Below are 21,257 nucleotides of genomic sequence, written 5' to 3' on the forward strand. Positions count from 1 at the left end.
GTGTTCCATTAGCGCTCCTGGAAAACTAGTCCCAACTCCACTGACTCTGAACTCATGCTAACTCTTCCCTAGAGACAGCAATAGAAGTAGGAAAAATAAAATCACCTACTAAAGTACTATGCTAGCAAGCTCCTTGGCACACACCAAAGGGGATTTCTGCACGGCCTATTTGCTTGGCATTCAGTTCAGCGTGAAAAGGCAGAACTGCCTCAGGGCAGGAAGCCCTACCCCTCACTACAGCCATCAGCAGTCCGTAACAGTATCTGGATGGAACACTGCTGTTTTTGGTTTACTTGTTTTCTTGAAGGCCCTCTGGCTCTCCTGTGAGTAGGTTTTCATCATCATCATCACCATCATCATTGAGAACCATCATCATCAACAATACCAACACCATCATCAACAACAACACAATTCACAGTAGCAGAAGCAGCAGCTATACGCAAGGCACTGTGTTGCAAGCATCATCTTGTTTCTACCGAATTTTCTACCTATGTCGGAAGTGCTCATATTTTCATTATTCCCAACGAAAAGGAGGCTGACAGAATGAGGTAAACCCAGGACTGCATGACTATTAGGTGTCAATCCAGGCTTCTATACGAGGATGTAATTCCAAAAGTAACCAGCCCAGTATTTAAGTCATTACTAAAGATAACACCTTAAAGGTGATCCTATATCAATTTTTAATTTGATCTAGTCTGAACTGATATAGATTGAGATTATCCTTTGAACCCTGTGAGCTACCTTTTCTATGTCCCATGAACATCTCCCCATTCTACTCTTGGTCTCCAGCATTACATACATTTTAAAGAAGAAAAAAAGGATCTACAATAATAGGCCAGTATCAAAATACTGTTTGACACAGTGACATTGTAGTTAGAGAATTATGTTGGAAGCAAGTAGTTTATCCAGGGCTTATGGGGTGGTGGTGGGAACTCTTCCTTCATTTGACTTTTTGAATTAACCATAAATGAAAGCCAATTAAGGGAACTATGAGATTATTCTGTAGTATTTTTTAATAAAATATTTTTATTGATTTTGAAAGAGAGAGAGGAAGGAAGAGGGAGGAAGTGAAACATCAATGATGTGAGCAAAACATCAATTGGCTTGAGCCCACAATCCGGGTATGTGCCCTGACCAGGAATCGAGCCAGCAACCTTTCGGTGCACAGGACAATGCCCAACCAACTGAGCCACACCGGCCAGGGCTATGCTGTAATCTTACAAACAGATTCTCTTTGGAAGTATTCTATATATCTATAGATTTCCACAATCATCTGTGCAGAAAGCAATTAAGAGTTTACTTATTTTAGAATCTTTTTCTTACCTTGTCGTCAGTTGCTGAAATATTTTTAAGTATAATTGAGGAATATTAAGTTACTTAGGATTTTTCTGTTAAACTTCCCTATTGTTTCCCTGTTGGAATGAATCATTTCCTCCATTTTGTTCTATCTTTACATTTTGATTATTGCCTTTATCATAAAGGCAATTTATGCACAGGACCATCTAATTATAGCCCCTCATTGGTTTCTTATGTATACACTTCAGTCATCTGAACACTTTCTCACCCACTCAGGATACCCACTCACTTTTGGGTGTTGAGAGGTGAAGTGCTACCTAGATTCTCTAACACTCAGTTTACATATCATCTTTTCTTCCCAACTTCTTATTTCTTGATCCAACCTGGATTAGGTACCCTCCTCTATATTTTCATGATAGAACACTAAAAAAGCTCCTTATGGTCTATTTTACGTTATACTTCTATTTACATATTTCTCTTTCCCACTATTTTATCATATTATCTCCTTAAAGCTTATGCAATATCTGCATCTCAAAGGTGTTTTATAAATATTCTAAAGAAGCTTTGTTCAAATTATTGTTAAAAATTAGTCATGTATCTCTAAAAAAAGAGCTGAACAATCATTACATCCTTATATGGAATTTCCATCAGTATTTCAGGGACAGTTTTATAGTATGTAATAGGAATAACTAATAGGAATGTTTACTCTGAGTTTATGAAAAATTAATATAATTAGGACCTGTAGAATCTGACTTTATAAGAAAGAGGTACAAAATGTATTATATTGTGAAATGTAAATTATCATAATTAAATACATTTGAGGTATCTTATTGAAGTAAAAATGATTATTGCCTCAGTTATTAAACATGCATTTTCAGTACATGCTAAATTAACCTACTGCAGCTATTTCTTCTTTATAACTCTGCAATTGTGTGCAATTTTTTATGAACTAAATGTTTTTCTTACCAGACCAAAATTTATGTATTTCATTTTGATATCCTATATGGTAACTGCTCTATATAGCAATGTTACTGATGCCTGTATACATAAAATAAGAATAGCTTACCTTTTAGAGACAGCTTTTAAATTTATAATCTCTATTTTTGTACCCCAAGTAAGCAAACATTATACTGTACAAAGACTTAGTACCCCCCAAATTAATGGTGATGTTTATAACACCTTCAAAATACATCTTGATTTTTAAAAAGCTATTAGCAACCTGAATTCATATACTAGACATCTGAAAATCACCACTCCATATAATAATTAGCTTTAGGATATAATGATACCTACTCTTGTTAAGACATCAAAGAGTTGACAAGAAAACAAAACCTTCTTATTGGAGAATCAATTGGTTTGCAGAAGATGTCAAGGAGCTAAATTCAATCTAATTAAATGCCATGATTAAAGTGTAAGATCAAAGTAGCAAAGAAAAAAAATGCCAAACTGATACCATAACATTAGCTAGATTAAATTTTGGTTGTCTTATCAAGAAAGCCTGTCATAATATCATTAAATCTTCAAAACAAACATTCGCCAATGCAGAAATTCCATTTAATAAATATTAAGTTCATAAAGAAATATAAAAGAACATCATATCTTCCACAGAATAGCACCTAGTTAAATACTCAAAAAGGCCCCATCGAACTTAAAATGGCAGAAAATAAACACTGGTAAGAAATCACCCTTACCCTCTTTTTCCCAAGGCAAATATAAAGCAATGTTTACCAGTGATGTGTTTTAAAGTCCCAAATGAGTTAACTGATAGCTAAGCAGACATAAATATGTTTAAAAATCCCTCCTCTTCTCTGCCTGAAGTGGAAGGGTTATATGGAACTGTATGATATAAACCAGATTCAAATTTCAATTTTGTATCTTTCTAGATGTGTAACTTCGGGCAATTTCATTTATTCTGTCTAATCCTCAACTTCCTAATCTATGGAATGTAGATAATAAGATCTATATAATAAGATCTATCCCAAAGTTGTAGGAATTAACTGCGATAAAGCATATTAAACCCTTAACTCTGTTCCCAACCCAGAGCAGTCATTATACAGCGTGGGACAAAAGTAGGTTTACAGTTGTAAGTACACGACACACAGTTTATTCTTGTATTATTATTTATTATTGTATTATTTTCCATACGAACAACTGTAAACCTACTTTTGCTCCACCCTGTATATGAGTTAATAACAATAACAGTACCACAAACTCATATACTGCACTGGCGTGTGATATATAACAAATTCTAATTGCCTTCCTAGATGTAAATCAGCCTAAAGGAGTTCACTTTAATTTCACTGTAATTCCTCTCTATTTTTAATTAAAAAATAAAATTATATAAATATTACATTAAGTATATCTATACACATACACACACACACACACACACACACACGTGTCATCCCCTTAGAGGCCAGATTTAAGAGAACATGGTCATGGGGAGTGTACAGGTGGGAACTGTGCTGACTGCAATCCAGCCAAGCAGATATATGGGGAGAAAACACTCCAGAAAAAGGAAATAACTTAGAGCAAAGGCCCAAAGCCCAGGGAGCCTGGTGTGTTGGAGAAATGGCAAACCCCTTGGCAAACTGCAGCTTGGCTCCAAAGGGGGGGCGGAGGAGGAAAGACAGGGAGGGTGGGGCTGGCGACAAAGAGGGCAGATGGCCAGGGCCTGGCAGGCCACCTACAGGCCGGGAGTGAATGCGAGCGAGCAGAATCGAGTGGCCCCACCGTCAGCAGTCTCAGATCATGGGGAAAGGTAAGTATAACAGATCCACAGAACACACGCCACTTCAAATGCAGCAAACATTCTGGAATTAGCTTTAGTTTTAGTTTTAGTGCTCAAATATCTGAGCAGTGGTGATACCAATAAAATGGAAAAGTACTAGCATTATAAAAATGAGAGCTCTGTGTGTGTGTGTGTGTAGAAAGGGGGAGAGAGAAAGAGCACATGAGCACAGGAATTATGAGTATAAATTAATGCATAGTAATTAAATTTTAAAGATAGAAAAAAAATAGCACAGCATCTGATGAGGACAACATATTAGTAGTATTATTGAAAAATGTGGCAGAAGCAAAAGATAATATGAACCACAACTAGAAATGGTAAAAATGATTGCATAAAGTTTGTTTTATAGAGATCTAGATGAATTTTTAGAACTTTCATTGTACATAAATCATTTTGTCAATCATAATCTAACTACAAGAATATTTTCAACATTTTCAAGACATTTCTTCCATTAATCTATTCCATATTAAAGAAACAGACCCCAAAAGAAAGATTCTTTTCCCATTTTCTTTTTAACTTTTCATTATGCATCATACAGTGCTTGTTGAAGGAACATTGCTTCGATTTGGCTGGAAAACAGCAGCGAGTTTATTTCTGTGGCAGCAGGGGTTTTTAACCTGGTGTCACTGCCAGGGTTTGGAATATCTGTAAGCCCCTCAATTGTATGCACAATGTTCTGTATTTGGGGATTTTTCTTGGAGGAGAGTCTGTAGTTTTCAGTTTAAAACTATAAAAGATTAAGTTCCAATGTATTAGAAATCTTCTCACATGACATCTAATGGTTGGGTTTTTTAAGATGCCTCCAAAATGCCCTATTTTTGTCATGATCTAGACTAAGGCAACACCCACACTAACAAATGGAAGTAATAAGCAGAGGTAATTATTTGCATAATTTAAAACAAAGAAAAAATTACTTGCCAGAACTATCTGAACAAGGTAGGCATTAAAACGTTTTACTTTGAATCAGATAATTACCCTAGTTCATCCATTTACGACATCTATGATTAGAAGTAATATTAAAGGTGAAACATACATTCCTTTTCCTCCAGAGCACTTTGTGTTGCATTGTATTTTGGAGATTTGCGTTCACAGTGCTTTCTCTTTTCTTTCACCTATACGTCTTCGAAATAATCTGCTTTCACATAAAATATTAATGCCAGAACATCCAAGCTCCTTAAGTAGCTAATTTCACTTTAAATTGTTTTCTCTGGCAAATGGAAAGATAAAAGCAACTGGAAAATTATAACAAAGTTATTCAGACCATTGCTTTTAAGGCAGATTTCAAAAACAACTTTACTTCTAGTAGGATGGTTTAAAGCTTGATGTGAATTTTCACTCCCCCAAAAAAGTCTCTATTATAGTATCTTCCCTTCTTAATGAGCTAATTGAATATTTACTGTCTTTCTAATCATAAAGGTTAAATTAGTGTCAGTAGATCCCAACAGTGCCGTATAGCCAAGCTCTGCCTGAACACTCACGCCCATAAAGCATGACAACTGTCATCCCATTTTACAGAAGAGAAAACAAGTATAGTTTCTTCACTCTCACATCGCCAGCCACTGGGATTCAAACCCAGGACTCCAGAGCCCACGCTATGCCATCCTCTATGAATACCACCTAAGGCCACTTCACCTTATAATTTACAATTAAAGAATTTTTCAAGTGAGAAAACCATACAATGGAAACTGGATTTTCAATATTCATTACTTATAAACTGGCTCAATATTCTCTTTCTTTTGGGTTTCTACCAATTTTTCCAATGATGAAAAATTTTAGGAACTTGTTTTTAACCTCATTTTGCTAACCAGCAAAATTGGAGGCATTAAATAAACCCAGGTTACTTTTCACATGTGGATCTTATTTGTTGTACTTTATGTTATGTAAAAACATTTTCATTTTCTAAACCCTTTATTGCCTTTGAGAAAACATAACAGGGATTAAAGTATCAATCAAAGTGTCTGAGTAAATTCTCAGCACCACAGGACTCTGGGTCTAATGGGTTCAGGTTATTAATCCCATGTAGAAGGATAACCTAAGAATTCCAGAAGCTTCCATATCACAGAGGAAACAAACTTTATGTCAGAAGTATGACTTTTTTCAAACTGTGTTTTCAGAAAATTATTATACAAAAACACCTATTTTTAATCTACTATTCCTTCACATTTTAGTACTCCCAAATCTACACCCCAAACATAATAAGCACAGGAAACCTTACTTATTTAAATAAATTCAGTGTATGTCTCAGACCGATCCTAGACCAATCAGATATATCAGAACAAATCTGAAGAGGTTATATGGAATACTCTCACCTAAAACAATAAAAAGTGCATCCATCTACTAATTAGGTCTGAACAACAGTGGAGAAAACAAATTGAGTTTAATATAGGAGCCTCAAGAAAATCCTAAGGGCAGATGCCCTCAAATGGAGGCTCATTTACAATCACAAGGGCAACTGCTAGTCAGCCCAGAAGTGTCTGTCCAGAAGCAGTAAGGCAGCCACATCAAATCAGACCATTTTTCCAGCCTCTCCCCGCGCCGCGCAGGAAATGACCGCCCAGCCCTTTATCGCTGCCCACCCGGGAGTGCTGGGGCGCAGCTGTGAAAGCTCCAGAGGGCACCCGAAGGCTGGCTCCTTCACCCCTCTACACCACCACTGACATGCATAATTAGATCACACAACACAACTGCCCTGAGCATCTTGTTTTAGAACATTTGTTTCAAAACAGTTGTCTCGCGTTTAAATGGCTGCAAAACAAAAGCAGATCTGACACAACCTGAGTCTGTTTGGCCCAGTGATGGAAATCAACGGGATGGGCCATACTGTTTGCAACGCTTAAAAGATCACGGTAGACGGAGAGGACGGTTTTATCTCCATCTAAGTTGTTTGCCCACATGGTAGAAACACAGCTGAATGTGAGGCACAACTCCAAAAATTAACAAGATGTTGCAGGGGTAGGCAGAATTTCTGAAAGGGCTCCCCCAAGATGTCCTTCCCTGGGCCCTGCCCCCAACCTAGAAGTATGATGACACATTTCTCCTGTAAATAGGCTGATATATGACAGTTGATCTTAAACTAGGGAGTATGCCCGGATCTGATCACCCAACCCCTTTAAAAAGCCAATGGTTTTCTCGAGCTGTTAGCAGAAAGGGAAGCGAGGGAGATTCTAAGCAAGAAGGCAGGCCCCTCAGCTGGTTTAAAGATACAGAGGCCCATCTGACAAGAAAGCAGCAACCTCAGTTTTACGACTTCAAGGAAATGAATTCTGCCAACAACCTGAAAATCCTGAAGCAAATTCTTCCCCCGAGGGTCCAGATAAGTGCCCAGCAGTACTAACGCCTAGATTGCAGCCTTGGAAACCCTGAGCAGAGAACCCAGCTGAGCTCACCTGGAATTCTGAGCCACAGAACTGTGAGAAATAGGTGTTGTTTTCAATCCCCAAAACGTTGGGTAATTTGTTACACGGCAATCAAAGCCTAGCAGATATTTCAACAAGCGTGGAGTAAGGAAGTAGCAAGAAGTTTCTCCCTGCTTCGTCATTTTCACTAATTGACATTCATCTTAAAATGTCTTACCAGAAGGTGAAAATAAACTGGTTTGTTATCAGCAATTTACCACTGACTGTTTATGCTCCAGTATGAGCCAATTAAACTTTAAAACTGATAATGTGCCCTAACAGGACACAGTACAAAAAAAGGCAGTGCAATTAATGGTTACCTATGACATTCAGGTTGCATTTGCTTGCCAATGAAGTTTATACAATCATATGTTAACACTACCACAGTAAATAATAAATTATTTGAGGGAGATCATCTTATCTGCATCAACTATTAACCATGATGGTCTAAAGATTTAGTATTTCCCTCATTTTTTCTACATTTATTCATTGTAAGAATTATTCTGTAAGAATTAAAAAATATCTCTGAAGGCAATATATATTTCAAACTTTAGTCATTAAGTAGAATCAGATCTTATTAATTTAAGTAAGTGAATAAAAATAAAATTTGGGGATGGGAATGTTTTCCTTTGATTTGTCTCAAGAGCATCTTAGTTAAGCAAATTTGAGTTCCATTGTATTGTGCAAATGTATTTTACCAAACATTACAGTAATAAAAAACTTTACTACTCCTTTTTAAAAAGCAGAGCCAATCAAGCACTTTAAATGTGCAACTAATCATTTTCTAAACAATTCATAAAGTTGGCTATTTTTATGAGCTAATATTCAAATCAGCCATATCCCTTTTAGAAATTTCCTGAACAAAGTCCTCTCTATATTCTTTCAGCAAGGTTCTTTACAGTTTATCAATCTCAAAAGGGATCTCATTCTTATATATTTATGTAAATATGGATTTGAAACATAAAGGGGTTATTTAAAATTCAACTCAGAAGAGAATAAGCAATAAAAGATCTTTGTTTTGGTGCTCACTGATCATCCAGCCCCTCTAGACATGCTTTGCTTCTTGGTAGCAATAGTTACTAATATTGCTGGATTGTAGCATACGTTTTTAGTCAGGTTTAACACAAAATAAATCTACATCTAATTTCCTAGGCAATTTCATATCCATCCTGGAACTCTTAGGCAAAATACTCTTGGTAGGTATGTGCAGCCACCGAAAAAATAGATTTTGTTTTATACACGCTTTTCATAAATCTTACCCTTGAGGCTGTCAGGGAACCACTTCTGTAAAACAACTCAAAGTGGCAATTTTACATGAACAATTTTCTGAGAATCATGTGTTTTTTTAATTAGTTAAAATGCAAATATAAAAGGAAACTAACATTATTCAAATCAAGAAAGAATTTCACAGCACATTATGATCTGAGCATGTTGATTTTCTGGATCGCATGATTCTCCTGTGTTACTGTGAGTTTAGTTAGTCAACTATACTATACATTTCCTGAGCAGTTAAAAATGAAAAGTAAATAAATTCTGAAAGTAATTTATTAGTGGTTACTCAATAAAAAGCACTGAAGAATCAACTGCTGAATGTTCAATGCGATGTTTTAATAGAAATGACTGCAAAGAATGATTTTGGTACCTAGCTCAGAAGCACAATTTATGACAATCTCAAAATAAGTTAATTAGAATAAATTTATTTTGTTTATTATGAAAAATTTTAAACATATACAGAGCAAGAGAGAAAAAAAGAATGACAATGCACCTGTCACCAGTTTCACCGATCAATTCCCAGCCAATCTCTTCTCATTCAAACTCCCCCTCCCAGCCCACCACTCCCCTGCATTATTCCAAAGCAAACCCAGACTCCATGTATTTTATCTGCAAATGTCTGTCGATCTCTAAAACATAAAGGCTCCTCTTAACTCCATAACGACAATGTCATTATCATTGTAAAATAATCAACTAATTCTTTCACATCAAATATTAGAAGTAAAAATTTCAAAAGAACAAAAATAACACCAGTCTACTAAAATCGGTGACTTTAAAAATATGTTGGGTGTTCCTGCTATGAGAGGGACTATGCTAAGCACCACCAATGTAAACATGATTACTGCCTAAAATGCTTACATGTTTTTGGATAAATAGGCAGACAGAAAATGAAAATGCTATGATCAAGGTTAGAATGTAGTGTGCTTTTGGAGAGTAGAAGAAGGGTAGCAAATGTACCACAGGATGACAGTTAAAGGGCAGAGGGAGATTTAAATGGGTGACACTTTGTGGGAGGAAGTAAATCACGTGAGGTACTAGGCTGGAGCTGCCTATGAGCGGTGAGAGCTCCTTTTGCATATCTCTTCTTCCCAGATCCACACTCAGGGCCATCACAATCGGTAACTTGGCCATGGTCGGAGTATTTATGCTGCAGAAATCAGTAATCACTGGAGTCGGTTTTTTTGTGTGTTTTGCCTTTTCTTTTGCCCCGGAGAAGTGGCTGTTAAATATTCATGAGCGCAATCACAGGTCCATGAAAGCGTTTTCCAGGTAGAGTAGCAAGTACTGCCAAGGCTCAGAGGTGAGAAAGGACATTAAGTGGTTGGTTCACTGACAGTATCAAGTAGATTTGGGGAGGCCTATTTTGGGACCTCCTTCCCACATGAGGTATCTGTGGCTCAGTCTCTTATCTCCTTCGATCTTTGCTCAAATGTACTTCCTCCCTGAGGACTATGGGAACCACCCTACTTAAAATTGCTAATGTCCCTCCATCCTACCGCCCTGTCTCCCTCACCCTGAAGGATGGTCTAGAAAGGGGTGCACAGACTCCAGGTGGGCATATCCAGCATATGGCCCTGACCCTGAAGACTCCTTTCCCTTTGGAAAGAGATATAGCAGAGAAGGGCCAGAACAGGACCAGCTACAGCTCAGGCCCAGAACAAGGGCCCTACTCGCCTGGCCTGGGGTTGTGATATTTATGATGCATTAAGATATGATGAACGAGCCCTGGCCAGTGTTGCTCAGAGGTCAGAACATCATCGCATGCACTGAAGAATCACCGGTTCTATTCCCGGTCAGGGCACATACCAGGTTGTGGGTTTGATCCCCAGTTGGGGCATGTGTATGAGGCAATCCATTGATGTTTCTCTCTCTCTCCCTCTCCCTTCTTCCCTCTCTGGAATGAATTAAAAAATGTCCTTGGGTGAGGATTTAAAGAAAAAAACGACGACAAAATGAATCTAAAAGCATAAACTATAGGTAAAGGAAAGATCTGAATTGTAATGGGAAAAGTAATTTAAAAAAAGGAATAAATATGAGGAATACTGTGAAAGCATTGTCCATAAAATGTGGTGTCCAAATATGGGAGCAGGAGAGCTATGACCGAGGGGCAGGAGGGTTGCAGAGATTGCCCTTAACTTTCAAACCTGAGATACTGGGGCAAGGAAGGTATTCTTAAGAGAGGAACTGATTTCAAGAGAAATTCATGCATTTTAAAAAGAAATAAAAATGCTAGTACAGACTGCTTTTCTCCCATGGTATTTGCCTATAAGTACATCCAGCTCTACTCTTAGGGAGACCCCAAATCCATGATTCACTCTCTGAACATTGAAAGAAATAATGAACACTGTAAATACAAACTATCTCATCCATCACTTAAATATTATTTTCCATTTCCACAACCACATATAGTCTTGCTACTTTATATAAAAACCATTTGGCTAAGCAGCTCTTTTTAGGATATTTAGACATTGCTAGAAGGAGAAATTGCAAGATTTATATTCCAATTCTTAATGACTCTGCTTTAGCAAATTGGAAATTAATGCAATTTTCTGTAGCTGGTGACAAAATAACTTACCCAGTCATCTTTTGAATAAAACTACCAGTTCAAAATGGAAATAAAAATCAATATGGCCTATGGTTGTCTCAGGTGTATGACCATTTGATGAATATCCTTGGTGCTTTTTCAGGTATACACAGGGACCCAGGCCGCAGAGGCCATGTCTTCATAGTGTGAGGACAGGTGATGTAGGGGGTGAAGAGGGGCACAAAATAAACACAGCGAACAGTAGCAAAGATTCTAAGGCCGTTATTTTCCACGATCTCAGCTCCTCACTGTTCTGTGGTAGGTCTAGAAACACTTTTTTTTTTTTTGTCTCCTATATACTTAAAAAAAAAAAATTATGATTATTTTAAAAATTTATAATTTTAAAATTTGTAAGTTTAAAAGTTAACTACTGGCACATGTTTTGCAATTCTTGATGGTTTTTGTTTGGTACCACAAATTCAAAAGCCTTGAAGTTAAAATATTATACTTCTGCAGGAGAGCAAATCCAAGTTTCTAAGGAAAATAGTGCATATGGATGGGGGTGGTAGAAAACCTGTATTCCTCTTATGGAATGTTTATGAAAAATGTTCCTTTCAAACCAACATGTTTCCCCATATGGGGAGCAGGTTGCAGCAAAGATGCTGTTGAGGAGACAGGGAGAGAGGCAGTCCGCCATCTGGGTAGCGGGCAACTGCCAGCCACGGATGCTGAGGGCATCATTAAGCTCAGACGCTCAGGAATGTTCCGGAAAACAGGAGGACATTCATTATACCTTATAGGAGAAGCTCTGAATAATTACAGACCTGAGTTGTGGTATGGTTTTGAGAAAAGGATAGTTTAAGAAACTGTTCTACAGCTACTTAAAGGGACAAGGGGGTGATATGCTTTCAAATCGAGTTTGTTTAGCAAGAGCCGAGGCCAAGATGAAACCACAAGTATTTTTACATTAAGGGACCCTCTAGCATCTAAATCATGGCAATTCTCAGAGGATAAATGTATCGAGTATCCAGGAGAGTAAGAACTAACAGAAAGCAGCTATATGATTTTCTCCATGCACTGTTAGACCTAATTTGGGTAGGAAAGGAGATAGTTATAAAACGAAACTCCCAAGCATTGAGCACTCCGATGGTGTCCATCCTGCCCAGGCTGGTCACTGTTACATGTAACTGCAGCATGGTAAACTGAAAAGACAAGAGATGATAGGACCAAAGAGACCTGGGTTTGACTCCTAGTTTCTCTGCTGACTATCTGACCTTGTGCAAGTCATTTCACCTCACTGAGCCTCAGTTTTCTCACATGAAGAATGGGACTAATAATGGCTGTTGTGAGGTTCAAACAGAATAATGTATATAAGAGTACTTAGCTCAATGCCTTGGAGGGAAGGAAATCTGTTTTATTTTTAAATGTTTTGTTGTTAAACAGTAAACAATGCATTTTTGCTGAGAGGGAATGACAATTAAATTTAGGAGAGGAATATTAAAATGCATGCTGTTTAAATTTTAAATTTTGTAGCATAATGTCTTATCGTAACAGAGCTATAGTGGCTTAACTGTTCTAATATATTTCCTAATGTGGGATATGAGGATCACTGCTCATTTAGATGACTTTAGGCAATATAGGAATAAATACCTTATGTAAAATATACATTTTATTTAGTTTGCTTTAACCTGATGTGGTCTTTCAGTCTTCCTTTCTCCCCCTTGTGATTATCTATCTGCTTGATCTTAAATTCTACCACTTTGGTAGAAAATTCTGTCTGTCCTCTCTTTTCCAGGCTGAGAATCAAAGCATGCAAACTAACTAGATACTGACACACAGCTCAAAAATGATTCCCAAAGACAAAACCCATTTGGTCCATCCTTGCCTGCATGTATTGGGTAATCTATCACTTGACTTGTTCAAAACTCCACGACTTTGTAAAACACTACTACTACTTACAGTGGGTTTATTGCACCCATGGCCCTCTAATTCCATTTACCCAAATAAGCCCTAACACACTCTGTTACCTGTTACTGGGGTAAAGTAAGTAGTAAAACTATGATGTTATTAACAGGTGCTCTGGTAATGGGAGCATAGGGAACTCTGAGCCTCCCGAGTGTAGAACAGCTATGGTGGGTAATGAACCATAGGAGAGTTGGTAGTTCTCTTACTGACACTTGCTTATATCAAGGATACCTGTAAGACTAAAAGCAAGTTTGAAAACATTGTAATAGATTATTGAGGTAAAATTGACATTAAATAAACCTCATGTTTTTAAAGTGCAAAATTTTAAAACTTTTGACATTTATAGACACTCATGATTCTATCACTACATTCAAGATAGTGAGCAGACCCATTTTCCCCAAAGTTTCCTAGTATCCATTCATAATCTGTCTCCCGACGAATGCCATGACTAGGTAACCAGTAATCTGCTTTCTGTCACCTTAGAGCAGTGCTATTTTCTTGATTTTATATAAATTAAATCATATATTTGTGGACTTTCTATTTGATTCACTAATCATAATTATTTTTATATTCCTCTAGGTTGTTGAGTGTATCAATACTTCATTTTTTATTGCTAGTTAGTACTTCATTGTATGAATATACTATGACTTGTTTACTCATTCATCTGTTGATGAACATTTGTGTTGTTTGAAGTTTCAGTATATTATAAATAAAGCTGTTATGAACATTTGTGTATAAGTCTTTGTATGGACATGAGCTTTTTTGTTTCATGTAAATACCTAGGAATAGAATGGCTGGGTCATATGGCAGGCAATATGTTTAACTTTTTAAGAAACTGCCAAATTGTTTTCCAAAGTGGTGTAGCATTTTACATTGCAACCAGCAATATATGAAACTTCCACTTGCTCCACATCTTCTCCAACATTTGGTATTGTCAACCTTGTAAATTTTAAACATTTTAATATATGTATAGTGGTATTTCATTGTGGTTTTAATTTGCATTTCCCTAATGACTAATCATGGTGAGAAAATTCCCATGCTCCTATGTGTGATCAATTTCTCTTCTCTGGTGAAATGTCTGTTCAAATCTCTTGCCCATTATAAAATTTGTTTTTTCTCATTACTGACATTTGAGTTATTTATTCTATAATCAAATCTTTTTTCAGATATATGATCTGCAAATATAGTCTCAGTCTGTGGAGAGAAAATATTTTCTTTTCCTATTCCTAGTAGTGTTTTTCCCCAAAGAACAGAAATTCTTAATTTTAATGAAGTCTAATTTAACACTTTTTTTCTTTTATAGATCATGCTTTGGTATGACACCTAAAAAAAAAAATTCTTCACCTAACCAAAGTTCACAGAGTTGATCTATGTTTTCTCCCTAATGAACTCAGTAAAAGAAAAAGTCAAATGCATTTAGTTCTGAATTTTCATAACATAATGTGGGCTGAGAAAGCTGAATTATCAAAATCACTTCATTTCTGTAGCTGTGAAATAGTAAGGAAGAAAATAAGACCTAGCAACTGATTGTGGCTTAAAAAGTAAAAACTCCTTAAGGTGAAGGGATTATGAAGTATGAATTGGTGGTTACGAAATAGTCACAGGGATGTAAAGTACAGTGTGGGGAATATAGTCAATAATATTATAATAACTATGTATAGTGCCAGGGGGGCACTTGAAATATTGGGGAGATCATTTTGTAAAGCATATGACTGTCTAAGCAGTGTGTTGTACACCTGACTAATACATGGTAATGTTGAAAATAAACTGTAACCGAAAAAATAAAATTTATAAAACTTCTTAAACTTTCTTTATAATAGTTCTAAGGTCTAAGCAAATTGCTTATAATTTTTAAAGTAAAGGCATAATTTGAAATGGAAGCAAATTGTTCCAAATATTTTAGGAATGTGTTAGATCCTATTGCTGTTCCTCTCTAGTAGACACTCTTACACCTGGAATTTGATGCAAAAGTAAATGTTTATTGGTTATTTCTTATTCAAGTGGCTTATACATGTAGCACTGAACTCTGAAAAGTTTTATCTGTATAATACTGATAACTGCAATGTGTTGCTTATTAGAAAACAGAAGTAGAATACCCAAATATACCTGTCATATTTGTCATGCATTCTGTATACCGAGTGGTACAAAGTCAACCGAGTTTTTCTTCCATAGTATATGGGAAGAAATCCCAAGTGCTTGCCTCGAGTACTCAGTTTACAAGTGGGATCTCAGTGCTCCTGCAGCACCCCTCTCCGAGTGAGCCGTCAGAGCCCACCCAGGGCGAATCTGGGCCTGCCCGCGTCCCCCTCAGCTCCGTCACCCTAACCAGCAATGGCAGCCATCGGCCAGAGGACACCCCCAGGAAGGCTTCACCGACTTCCATCCAGTGTTTGTACAATCAGGTCAGGGAATTTCAAAATGTTCAACCGTCTTCCTGTGATTCTGAGAGCAACTGTTGTACAAAGCAAGCTTAGCGGAGACGTCTCCCTCTCTTATCTTTACAGAGCTTGCAGTTAAGAAACATAAAGCTGAGAATTTTTCCTATTCACATAAAAATTATTTATTACAGAAGTTAACCACCAATCAGTCCTACAGCCTATCTAAACAAATTACAGTGCTGGCTGGAAACAGATAGAAATGATCAAGGGTCCAAGTCTGATATTAGGATCAGCACTAAAAAGCCAGTTTTGTTAGGAGCTCAATCTTTAGACAGGAATTTATGTAGCACTCGACCAAAAACTGTGTGGCATGTGAACTGTGTGGCATGTGATCTACTTACCCCTGCAAGGCTTTCTCTCCAAACCAATCTCCTTTTCCTAAAGTCCTAAGAAAGACTGGGTCTTCGCTTGGGGAGTCTTCACGAGTGACGTTTACCTGCAGAGAGAAACAGCGAGAGTCTACATCCACCGCACACCCTGGATGATCCAGTGAACACTAATTCATAATGTTAATTCCGTCTCTTGTGTTTTTATTTTGTTTTGAATTCACTTATATGAGGAAAACAAGCATATTATCACTAAAGGGGCCAAAGAAATGACCTCCAAATATTTTTTTTATACTTTCAAGTTGTTTTCAAGAAATAGTATTCAGAAATTTGAATTTCACTTAACCTTAACCTTTATTTCCATTTCCTACATCCTATGAGGCAACCATTATAATAAATCTAGTGGCCATTCCTCCAGCCCTTTTTTACGCATTTATCTGCATGTGTTTTCAAAATATACGAATAGCATAATATGGTATATATCATTCTGTGACTTACATTTGTTCTCTTAATACTCTTTTAATTATTAGTCCATGCAATTAGGTATAAATATAGTTCACCCATTGCCTTCTTGTACTCTGCACATATACTTATTTATCCATTTCCATGGACATAGGCATTTATGGTGCTTCCTTTTTTTTTGCTGCAGTCAACACCTTTCTACACACTTCTACATGGACATCCCATTTCTCTAGGACATATTCTCTCCTTTAAGAAAACCCAGTTTCTTAACTGGGTGACTCAGTTGGTTAGAGCATCATCCTGGACACCAAAAGGTTGCGGGTTTGGTTCCCAGTTGGGGCACATACAGAAGGCAACCAATCGATGTTTCTCTCTCCTCTCTCCCTTCCTCTCTCTAAGACCAATAAAACCATATCCTTGGGTGAGGATTTAAAAAAGAAAAATCCAGCCTTCATTGGCAGGCCAGTCACATTTTTATGAAGTCTTCCTGTAGGTCTCTGACTATAGTCTTCATGTCCTCACAATCCACATTCACCAGGATATCTTATTTAAAAGATATGGAAATTACAAATATGCCCTTTAAAAATCATAACAAATGATATGATCTTGAAAGAAATGGATATTTCTTTGGCAGTCTCTACAATTTAGAATAAGCATATAATAAAGAGGTATAAATTGAACAGAAAAGCTTCCTTACTAACAAGTTATCTTGGCCCATATAGAACTTGTGGCTTGAGTTGTAGTCCACAGAAGGCCAACAATGCAATATGTTTTACCTTTGCGTTAATTCACTCCCCCTTCAGCTCTACTAATATTCCTAATGCTGGCTATGTGCCACCCAGAAAGTTTAAGCAGCAGTTAAAATACATATGTCTGGAAAATGAAGTAGAAAAACTAATTTCCTGAGACAATGCCAGACACTTAAACACATTTAAAATGATTATGCTTTAGGTTTTTTTTAATTTAGAGATTGGATGTCAAAGACCAGAATTTTTATAAGTATTAATAAGGTCTGTGAAAGGTGGAGGGAATTCAATTATTATTCTCCACTGATCCGTTTGAATACTCCTCCACAAAGTGTTTCAAAACCACGGGAACGCGGTTTTGAACAATCTTACTTACACTAAGCTATATCAGAGAGATGCTTATTTGCATGTTTACGAGGCTTTTATAGGTATGGATGGAAATACACTAGCCCAGTGATTCTCCAGAGAGAGAGAGAGAGAGAGAGAGAGAGGGAGAGAGAGAGAGAGAGAGAGAGAGAGAGAGAGAGAGTGTGTGTGTGTGTGTGTGTGTGTGTGTGTGTGTGTGTGTGTGTAGGAAGGTATTTAAAATAAAAGTTCCTAAGGTTCTGATTTAGCAGAACTTAGAAATCTGAATTTCAAAATTTTAATGTAGGTGGTTTAGATGTACATATTCTGCAGACCAATCTTTTACAAACACTGATATATTGTTAACTTTCTGAATCTCAGTTTTCTCATCTGCACAATGAGGCTATTCAACAGAACTATTTCTATCCCCCCCTCCTAGCTGTTAAAAAAAGTCAAGGACTAAGGAATACTATATTATACATTAAAGTCATTGATTCAAAATTAGATCTAAGGATGTATTATAGAACCATACACTTGCCATTTGCTACTAAAATATATTAAATTCAAAATGGCAGAATTTTGCAGGCCATGGAGAAACTTCAGTGTATTTTGAAATGCTCTTTAAAAAGATGTTACTGAAATGCACTAACACATAAAAAGTGGGCTATTTACAGAATAAACCACTTTCTGCTTACATGACAAATGTGAGGAAAAATCTAAATGGATAAAAATATAACGTGAAAAATTAAGCAGCTCAAAGAGCATGAATAAAGCTAACCTTTAAGGTTGTAATTTCCACATTTTTCTTTTATGCATAACGAATCATTCTAAATACGAATGGACACCAATCATGGACATTTGCATCTTTAATTCTGAAGAAATTTCAGAGTAGAGAAAGTTAAATAGAGAGAGACAGCCCTTTGGCCTGTATATTTATCATTTTCATTTAAACCACAAAGTACATTATGATCCACAATTTTGTAAAAATAAACTAGCTATGGAGACTTAAAGATAATATTTAGTCTGTTTGAACCCATGTTACCTGTCCACCTTGTCCAATACCGAGGGGCTTATCATAGAGGGTGTGTGTGTGGTATATGAATTAAACAAGGAAAATCTATCAAAAGCATCCTCTTAATAGTAAGTACCCAATAAAGCCAGTTGCTTTTTCTATATTTCCCCCTTTCTTCTATTTCTCTCACTTTCTATTTCAGAAATTCCATGCATTTGATTATAAAATAATTATCTCATCACTACCATTTCTCTTTTATTGTTGCCATAAAATGCTATTTAGAACATGAAGTACTTTTAGTTCTAAATAGGTAAAAAAAAGAGTATATTTTTATTTTTTTTTAAACTTATGTATATATCAATTTTCTATAAGATATATGTGTGGTCTTGTAATTTATATTTTTAAAACTATTTTGTAAAACTATATATAATTTTTAAAATAAGAATCAAATTAGGAATTAGATATTCTAAATGGAACAGATAAAACTAATCTTTAATACCAAAATCTTCAATAAACAATAGGAATGTGCTTAACCAACACATTTAACCAAAAACAATTTAAAAGAAAAATAAAATGTTTTAGTACAGGCTCAATGGGTTTTATAAACAAAGCAATGTTTATTATAAAAAAATCTAGACTTGTGGGGCAGAACCAGCTGGAGAATAAGGGTTAGTCAGGCAAACATTTTCCTACCTGAGGAGTCTCCAAACCAAAGCATTTTCCTACCTATGTGATTAATAGATTATAACACTGAAGGGTCCCTCCCCAAGCAGCTACCTTTTCAAATAATGTTCTGCACATACTGTGCAAAAACTAGTGCTATTTTTCCAAAACCAAAATGTCTCCTAATTCAGAAGCACACTTTAAAGATCTTTAAATGATAGTTTGGGGCATATACAAGGAAAGCATTTTTTTCTGAGCTTGAAGTTTGTCTACGATCTTTGAATTACTAGTCAAATCCAGGTGGGTAAAATCTATGATTGCTATGAGTCTGATTTGACAACTGAAACATCTGTGTAACACAGCAGTAAATTAGAATCTCCATCACGTGTCCTCCCCTCCTCCCACAAACAGGTGTGGTGGGCTTAATGTTCATGATACCTTTTCTCACGTTTCTGACTAAATGTGTGTGCACATGTGCACTCACACACACATGCACACCTCAGTCCATGCATAAATAACATATATTTGCCTATCTTTGAATTTTATATATATATATATATATATAAATAGCAAATACTTGCCTGGTTTTGAATAGCAAATACTTTGCCTGTGATATATGATATTATTTATATAAATAATATCATATATCACATATTCTTCTGTAACTTGTTTAGTTTGATGAGTATTTCTGTGGTGTAATTGCATGCTATTTGTATTTAGGCTTGTTATGAAACTCATAAAACAGCACCACTAATGCACCCGTCTTCCACTGAAACTGGTTACAAACACAGCTTCCTTTAGGCAGTGCTGGGAATGTGCAGTAATAGGGTATTCGCATAAGCCTGTCAGCAATCCATCTTTACTGATACACATATCATTCCCTGATAGCAAAGAATTAGCAATGCAATACAGAAAAAATACACCCTGATCACGAGGCTAAAAAGTCTCCCTGTGACCAAATGGAATCATTTATATCTACGAAGATTTTCAGTTTTCCCTGATTCTTTAGTCAATGTTAAGAAGTAAAACAGTAAATGGTGGGCTCTAACTATTTATATATAAGCCACAAATGCTAATGCTTCTTATCTTCTAAGAATGGAAAACACAAGATGTAGTTTTAACCCTAACTATGTCAGACATGTCATTTTAGGGTGACTTTGAAGAAGCTGGTCCCTGACTTCTTCTATTTCTACCCCAGGCTTTCTGACATCGGTCAAAAAATAGGTACGATAAAAATATAAGTATCATTTTCTTCACTTTAGTGTGACATACCATTGGTGTAAAACACTGACTAATGCACATTCTTGATTCAAAATTAGTCCAGAGGATTATCTAAAATGTGATCCAACAAGATTTATAATCTTTCACACATCCTGCTCACTGTGGCTCTTAAATCTCTCTTCTATTTTAATATGAGCCATAAGGTACAAGATTCAGTCATATTTGCTAAATCAGAGGAAATATATTTGTTTATATTTAAGTAACAATTGGAAAAATGAAAATTTATGTAAATCCTTCCCCATTTCTTCTTATGCTTAACACACATTATTTTTAAGGTTCACTTATAATAATGCAAAATAAGTTCAAATCATAGGTTAAAGTGCAATAATACTTAACTGTAAAAATGATTATGAGTTTACTGTTGGAAGAAATTTAAGGTATGTTTAGCAATATAATACCAGAGTATTAATCTACATAAGCCCTTGTTTTCCAATTCATTTATTTTCTTATTTAGTTTTTAAATAAAAACTATAATAGACTCATAATATTAAAAAATTTAAAAAATTAAAATAATATAGTAAGGAATAAAACATGTTTTGCTCATATCCCTTGTCTACCTCATATTTATATTTACATTGCCCTATAATTTATAATTTTAAGAGTTTTTAGAATTCATTCAATATTTCTTTAGGAAGATACAATCATATAACCGTATGTTTATATGTGTATAAACATACACATATTTATATTCTTATTGCCCTCAGAGTGTTAAGCAACTTGCCTGTGGATACTAAAACTAAT

At 36.0% G+C, this 21,257-nt stretch overlaps 1 protein-coding gene across 3 annotated transcripts in view; it reads right to left on the reverse strand.

Moving 5' to 3' along the window:
- The window catches only part of PRKG1 (protein kinase cGMP-dependent 1), a 953,315-nt gene that overhangs the window by 143,157 nt on the left and 788,901 nt on the right, over positions 1–21,257 (reverse strand). For all 3 annotated transcript variants that reach the window (XM_081157647.1, XM_081157645.1, XM_081157646.1), the window contains exon 7: positions 16,023–16,117. In XM_081157647.1, the coding sequence (XP_081013773.1) occupies positions 16,023–16,117 (95 nt within the window). The remainder of the gene's footprint in view (positions 1–16,022; positions 16,118–21,257) is intronic.

This window comes from Miniopterus schreibersii, assembly GCF_964146895.1.
Source record: "Miniopterus schreibersii genome assembly, chromosome: 14".
NCBI lineage: Eukaryota > Metazoa > Chordata > Mammalia > Chiroptera > Miniopteridae > Miniopterus > Miniopterus schreibersii.